This window comes from Embiotoca jacksoni, unplaced genomic scaffold (genome assembly GCF_022577435.1).
Source record: "Embiotoca jacksoni isolate LCO1_2020_lvr unplaced genomic scaffold, fEmbJac1.0.p SCAF_21, whole genome shotgun sequence".
In the NCBI taxonomy this organism is placed as follows: domain Eukaryota; kingdom Metazoa; phylum Chordata; class Actinopteri; family Embiotocidae; genus Embiotoca; species Embiotoca jacksoni.
Window position 1 is genome coordinate 127,558 of NW_027185352.1, and position 7,748 is coordinate 135,305.

The window sequence follows — 7,748 nt, forward strand, 5'->3', positions numbered from 1 at the left end:
AACAATTACGAAATACAGCAATAAATACACTTTATGTTCTATGAGGATGATGATGATGATGATGATGATGACGGCTGACGGGTTCAGGGTTCCGGGGGGGAGTGAGACCTCTCGTCGCTCCACTTTCACGACTTATATTCAGAACAGAAAGTGCCACACATATTTTGGTCGTAGTGCGCAGGCGCAGGCGCAGAGCAGACTTCGTTTGAGTAGTTTTGTTTGAAAGGCTCCTAAAAACTCATGGTTCAATGAGATGTTCTGAATAATTCTTTAAATGTTGGTGTGGTTGTAGTTTAATTTCAGCGTAATTTTTACAGCGACAGTTCCGTCTAAATCCTGAGAGGTCTTCCGCCCCAACAGGGTGCGCTGTGGGTATATTTACCTTCAAGCAGGAAGTTGGTCCTTCAGAAACACATGTCGGTGGAAACAGGTCCGTGTCTTCAGTGAAATGGAAGTCAAAGTGAAGAAGAGGGCTTCCCAGGATTTACTATCGTGTGGCAGAGGACCAGGTTCGGATGTTTCTGTTAATCTGTTCGGCTGCTGGGCTCGGAACCGTCCATTAACCGGAGCTTTGTCGGTTCCGTTCAGTTACCGAGTAGAAAAGTTACGGGGTGGAAGCAGCTTTCTAAAGGGAGAGAATAGTCAGTCAAAAGTGGATTTAAACATGGAGACATTTAACAACGTGTAGATCATACGTGTACTGGTGTAAACAACGTGTGGATCATACGTGTACTGGTGTAAACAACGTGTAGATCATACGTGTACTGGTGTAAACAACGTGTAGATCATACGTGTACTGGTGTAAACAACGTGTAGATCATACGTGTACTGGTGTAAACAACGTGTGGATCATACGTGTACTGGTGTAAACAACGTGTAGATCATACGTGTACTGGTGTAAACAACGTGTGGATCATACGTGTACTGGTGTAAACAACGTGGAGATCATACGTGTACTGGTGTAAACAACGTGGAGATCATACGTGTACTGGTGTAAACAACGTGGAGATCATACGTGTACTGGTGTAAACAACGTGTGGATCATACGTGTACTGGTGTAAACAACGTGTAGATCATACGTGTACTGGTGTAAACAACGTGTGGATCATACGTGTACTGGTGTAAACAACGTGTGGATCATACGTGTACTGGTGTAAACAACGTGGAGATCATACGTGTACTGGTGTAAACAACGTGTAGATCATACGTGTACTGGTGTAAACAACGTGTAGATCATACGTGTACTGGTGTAAACAACGTGGAGATCATACGTGTACTGGTGTAAACAACGTGTAGATCATACGTGTACTGGTGTAAACAACGTGTAGATCATACGTGTACTGGTGTAAACAACGTGGAGATCATACGTGTACTGGTGTAAACAACGTGTGGATCATACGTGTACTGGTGTAAACAACGTGTAGATCATACGTGTACTGGTGTAAACAACGTGTGGATCATACGTGTACTGGTGTAAACAACGTGTGGATCATACGTGTACTGGTGTAAACAACGTGTGGATCATACGTGTACTGGTGTAAACAACGTGGAGATCATACGTGTACTGGTGTAAACAACGTGTAGATCATACGTGTACTGGTGTAAACAACGTGTAGATCATACGTGTACTGGTGTAAACAACGTGTAGATCATACGTGTACTGGTGTAAACAACGTGGAGATCATACGTGTACTGGTGTAAACAACGTGGAGATCATACGTGTACTGGTGTAAACAACGTGGAGATCATACGTGTACTGGTGTAAACAACGTGTAGATCATACGTGTACTGGTGTAAACAACGTGTGGATCATACGTGTACTGGTGTAAACAACGTGTGGATCATACGTGTACTGGTGTAAACAACGTGGAGATCATACGTGTACTGGTGTAAACAACGTGGAGATCATACGTGTACTGGTGTAAACAACGTGTGGATCATACGTGTACTGGTGTAAACAACGTGTGGATCATACGTGTACTGGTGTAAACAACGTGTGGATCATACGTGTACTGGTGTAAACAACGTGTAGATCATACGTGTACTGGTGTAAACAACGTGTGGATCATACGTGTACTGGTGTAAACAACGTGTGGATCATACGTGTACTGGTGTAAACAACGTGTGGATCATACGTGTACTGGTGTAAACAACGTGGAGATCATACGTGTACTGGTGTAAACAACGTGGAGATCATACGTGTACTGGTGTAAACAACGTGGAGATCATACGTGTACTGGTGTAAACAACGTGGAGATCATACGTGTACTGGTGTAAACAACGTGGGGATCATACGTGTACTGGTGTAAACAACGTGGAGATCATACGTGTACTGGTGTAAACAACGTGGAGATCATACGTGTACTGGTGTAAACAACGTGGAGATCATACGTGTACTGGTGTAAACAACGTGTGGATCATACGTGTACTGGTGTAAACAACGTGGAGATCATACGTGTATTGGTGTAAACAACGTGTAGATCATACGTGTACTGGTGTAAACAACGTGGAGATCATACGTGTACTGGTGTAAACAACGTGTAGATCATACGTGTACTGGTGTAAACAACGTGTAGATCATACGTGTACTGGTGTAAACAACGTGTAGATCATAAGTGTACTGGTGTAAACAACGTGTAGATCATAAGTGTACTGGTGTAAACAACGTGTAGATCATAAGTGTACTGGTGTAAACAACGTGTAGATCATAAGTGTACTGGTGTAAACAACGTGTAGATCATACGTGTACTGGTGTAAACAACGTGTAGATCATACGTGTATTGGTGTAAACAACGTGTAGATCATACGTGTACTGGTGTAAACAACGTGGAGATCATACGTGTACTGGTGTAAACAACGTGGAGATCATACGTGTACTGGTGTAAACAACGTGTAGATCATAAGTGTACTGGTGTAAACAACGTGGAGATCATACGTGTACTGGTGTAAACAACGTGGAGATCATACGTGTACTGGTGTAAACAACGTGGAGATCATACGTGTACTGGTGTAAACAACGTGTAGATCATAAGTGTACTGGTGTAAACAACGTGTAGATCATAAGTGTACTGGTGTAAACAACGTGTAGATCATAAGTGTACTGGTGTAAACAACGTGGAGATCATACGTGTACTGGTGTAAACAACGTGGAGATCATACGTGTACTGGTGTAAACAACGTGTAGATCATAAGTGTACTGGTGTAAACAACGTGGAGATCATACGTGTACTGGTGTAAACAACGTGGAGATCATAAGTGTACTGGTGTAAACAACGTGGAGATCATACGTGTACTGGTGTAAACAATGTGTTCATGTTGTTGTTTATTTCTTTGTTTAGTGTTCCTGCTTTCACACTAATGAACTCTCACTGTGTACTGTGTGTAATGGAGTGTGTCTAATAGAGTGTGTGTACTGTGTGTAATGGAGTGTGTGTTTGCTGCAGGTCTCAGGGAGAAGCTGCTCCTCCAGCTGAAGGACGGTCGGTCTCTGCAGACAGAACGAGTCCCTCAGAGCAGCGGTGAGACTCCATAACATGTTTATCTGTCAGCAGGAGAACAGCAGTCAGAAGCATGTGATGATGTGGTGGTGATGATGATGATGGTGGTGATGATGATGATGATGACGATGATGGTGATGATGATTCTGGTGATGATGATGATGATGATGATTTGTTCTTTTTTTTCTCCTGCATCAGTGCTGCAGCGCCTGCAGAGCTTCCTACCTCAGATGGCCGAGGCCAACGAGAAGTTGCAGCAGCAGATGGAGGAGGCCCCTGCTGGACACTTTGACATAGAGAGGGTGGAGGACTCGGATAGGGTCGTAGAGATGGTGAGGCAGGGTGGAGGAGGGGGACAGGGTCGTAGAGATGGTCAGGGAGGGAGGTGGGTGGAGCCTCTACAGAAAATGCTTCTCAAAGTGAAACATTTTTGAAGATGTTCTCATGTTATGATGTAATTGTTGATTATTATTATCATTATCATTATTAGTTTTATGTATTATCAGTTAAATCTGCAACACATGAAGAGTTCATAAACTGTCAGACATTAAACTGGTGGGACTTCTCATTGGACAGCCATGTTAGCTGGTGTAACTGACTGAGATGTGACCTGTTTCTTGTGTCCCCAGGATGTCGCGCTGGTGGAACTCGACGGGTCGGACAGCGACTCAGAGGGGGAGGAGGAGGAGGAGGAGGAGGAGGAGGACGATGATGATGATGATGTTGTCAGCGAGATCACAGAACAAAACCTCAGACTACCTGGACACAAAGGAAAGAAGAAGAAAGCCATCATCCAGGTAGTCGACCAGCAGGGGGCATAGATGAGTCAGGCACTCAGACCTGCGGTCACTTTGTTTTTCTCCAAAGGCCTTATGGGTAAAACAGCTGCGTGTGAGGGAACACGGACAGGGTTAGGGTTAGGGTTGGAGACTAACGTCCTCGTCTTCATGGGAACAGCAGACAGTCTGGTTTCCTGTGAAACCACAACACATCCTGCGATGACCTCATCAGGTGTGACCACCTGCCAACCATGTGACCTCAGGAGGTGTGGCCACCTGCCGACCTTGTGACCCGTTGGACCTCCGCGTTTCTCACCTTCACTTCATTGAGGCTGCAGACGTCTGCTGAGGACCAGAAGATGAAAGGAACACAAATCCTACTGCGTCTGCATTTATTCATTCTTACTCATTATTATTATTATTATTATTATTATTGTTATTGTTCAGGCTCAGACTGACAGCAGTGAACTGATTCTTTTTTCATTACAGCTGTTTAAATCATTTTAATTAGATTAAATGGTAATAATTAGACCAACAGATGTTTGTGGCTTCTCATTAATATTAAAAAAAAAGAAGTCATTCACATCTGAAAATTATGGAAATGCTTTGATTTTGCAAACTGTAAATAAAGTTGGAGACCATCTGTGTTTGTTCATCATAAATGCACTAGTACATCATGATGCTAATAAATCCCTACATTGAAGCATTGTGGTGGTAGCATCAGGTTGGTGGTAGCATCAGGGTGTGAGGAGCTCCTCAGCAGCAGGGAGACGGGTCAGAACTGAGTGAAGGATGAATGAGGTCGTTTAAGAAGAACCGGGTCGGTGGCACAGAAAAGACAAACATCACAGGAGACAAATGAAACCAGATGTAGTTTAAACGTGGTCTCTGCTGTTCATAGTTATCTATTAGTTTAGCTTTAAAAGCTAACTGACTGCTTAACCTCACGTCCATCTGTTCACTGTTCATCTGAAACCAGGTCAGTAGTACATCTGTCTTAATTAAGTATATATATATATATATATATACAGTGGGTACGGAAAGTATTCAGACCCCTTTACATTGTTCACTCTTTGTTTCATTGCAGCCATTTGCTAAAATCAAAAAAGTTCATTTTATTTCTCATTAATGTACACTCAGCACCCCATCTTGACAGAAAAAAACAGAAATGTAGAGATTTGTGCAAATTTATTAAAAAAGAAAAACTGAAATATCACATGGTCATAAGTATTCAGACCCTTTGCTGTGACACTCATATTTAACTCACATGCTGTCCATTTCTTCTGATCCTCCTTGAGATGGTTCTACTCCTTCATTGGAGTCCAGCTGTGTTGAATTAAACTGATTGGACTTGATTAGGAAAGGCACACACCTATCTATATAAGACCTTACAGCTCACAGTGCATGTCAGAGCAAATGAGAATCATGAGGTCGAAGGAACTGTCCAAGGAGCTCAGAGACAGAATTGTGGCAAGGCACAGATCTGGCCAAGGCTACAAAATCATTTCTGCAGCACTCAAGGTTCCTAAGAGCACAGTGGCCTCCATAATCCTTAAATCAAGGGTCTCAAATTTAATTTACTTGGGGGCCGCTGGAGGCAGAGTCTGGGTGAGGCTGGGCCGCATCGGGTATTCCACAAGAAAAGCTTTGTTAAAAAAAATTCCAATCTTCTCAAATGTCTTTATTTTTATTTTTTTAACACAAAATAAGATGAAAAAATAAATAAACAAATTAAGAATTAATAAGTAAATAAGTAAATAAATCAGTAATAAATAAAATAATAATAATTAGATTTCTCTAGTCAGCAACTATGTGTGGTTTCTTCAGTCTTCTATATCTGCTGTATTCAGATTTAAACGTCTTTATTAACAGTTCTTTAACCTCAATGGGTTCTTCTGAACATGAATTGTCCTGAACATGAATGGAACATTGAAGAACATGAACTGTTCTTCTGAACATGGCTTCTCTTGCCTACTCCTTGCTGCTGGAGACCTGGCAGCGCTTCCTCTTGCATAGCTGAGCCACATTTGTCTTGAGGGAGGAAGCAGTTGAGACCCTCAGTATGGCTTGAAGATGATCATCAGTAAGTCTGAACCTGTACTTGGACTTATTGAAGTTCAAGGTGGAGAAGAGCTTTTCGCACAAGTATGTGCTCCCAAAAAGGCACATGGTCCGCTTGAACACTCGGGAAAGCTCAGGGAAGCTGGGGGTCAATTCTCTCAAAAATGGCCCAAGCTTGTCTGCTTTTCCACTCACCTCCCTGAACTTGGCTTTGAGGTCAGAGTTGCACTGCAGGTCAATGAGCTCCATTTGAAGCACAGGAGGGGCATCTTGCACATCAAAGGAGAAGGGGTCCGCAAAAATTTGAAATGTGGCTCTGTGCGTCTTGAAGTCTGCAAATCTGTAATCAAATTCCTCCTGTAGCTTCAAAATGGCATCAACATACTTCTCACCACTGAATGGTGTGCCTGCATCCACGAGTGCCTTGCATGCTGGGAAATGGCAAAGGTTTGTCTGAGAGAGCTGGGCTTTCCATGACACAAGTTTTGTGGAGAATGCTCTCACGTTGTCATAGGCAGCACTGACCAGTTGCCCCTGGCCTTGTAAACTCTTGTTCAGTACATTAAGCTCATGTGTGATATCAACAAGAAAAGCTAAGTCCATGAGCCATTTGGGATCACTTAGCACAGGAACAGCCACCCCATCCTTCTCCATGAAGGCTTTCACTTCTGCTCTCAACTCAAAAAATCTCTTCAAGGCGTTTCCCTGCTGAGCCAACGTACCTCGGTGAAGTAGAGCACAGAACCTTCGGTGCTTTAAGCCCCTGGATCTGATTTGGTTGATGCATTTCACAACGACAGACATCACATTGTCAAACTTCAGGCATTTGCTGCAAAGGGCCTGCTGATGGATAATGCAGTGCAGAGCGATGGCCTCCTCTACACCCTCCTCTTCCAGTTTGTTTTGAACAAGTGCCACCAGTCCATTTGTCCTCCCTGTCATTGATGGCGCTCCATCGCTTATTATTCCAACAAACCTCTTCCATGGCAAACCGGCATTCTCAATGGCATCACACAGCTGGTGAAATATCTCCTGAGCGGTGGTCTGGCCATGCATTGGGATTACTGTGAGCAACTCCTCTATCACTTCAAAATTGTCATCAATACCACGGACATAGTTGAAACCAGAAGTTTACATACACTGTGCAAAAAGACACATAACACTTTTTTTCTCACTGTCTGAAGTTAAATCAGACTAAACCTCTCCTGTTTCAGGTCTGTTAGGATTACCAAAATTATTTAACTTTTGCTAAATGTCACAATAATGAGAAAGATAATATTTTAGAGAATTTTTCATTACTTTCTTCAAGGTCAAAAGTTTACATCCAGTTCCTTCGTATTTAGTGGCATTGCCTTTGAACTGCATGACTTGGGTCAAACGTTTTGGGTATCCTTCCACCAGCTTCTTACAG

General features: G+C 42.9%; 1 protein-coding gene across 1 annotated transcript; it reads left to right on the plus strand.

Moving 5' to 3' along the window:
• The first annotated feature begins 233 nt into the window (after positions 1-233).
• nopchap1 (NOP protein chaperone 1) lies at positions 234-4,919 on the plus strand. The gene is made up of 4 exons (XM_069156938.1): positions 234-509; positions 3,444-3,518; positions 3,696-3,829; positions 4,127-4,919. Exons 1-4 carry the CDS (start codon positions 449-451, stop codon positions 4,316-4,318), a joined length of 462 nt encoding a protein of 153 aa, XP_069013039.1. The 5' UTR covers positions 234-448; the 3' UTR covers positions 4,319-4,919.
• The last annotated feature ends 2,829 nt before the right edge of the window (positions 4,920-7,748 follow it).

Excerpts from the sequence above, each read along its gene's own strand:
- nopchap1 (XM_069156938.1), top strand. The coding sequence starts at position 449 with ATGGAAGTCAAAGTGAAGAAGAGGGCTTCCCAGGATTTACTATCGTGT. Across the intron at positions 510-3,443 it reads ATCGTGTGGCAGAGGACCAG|GTCTCAGGGAGAAGCTGCTC; the intron begins GTTCGGATGTTT and ends TGTTTGCTGCAG. Across the intron at positions 3,830-4,126 it reads CGGATAGGGTCGTAGAGATG|GATGTCGCGCTGGTGGAACT; the intron begins GTGAGGCAGGGT and ends TTGTGTCCCCAG.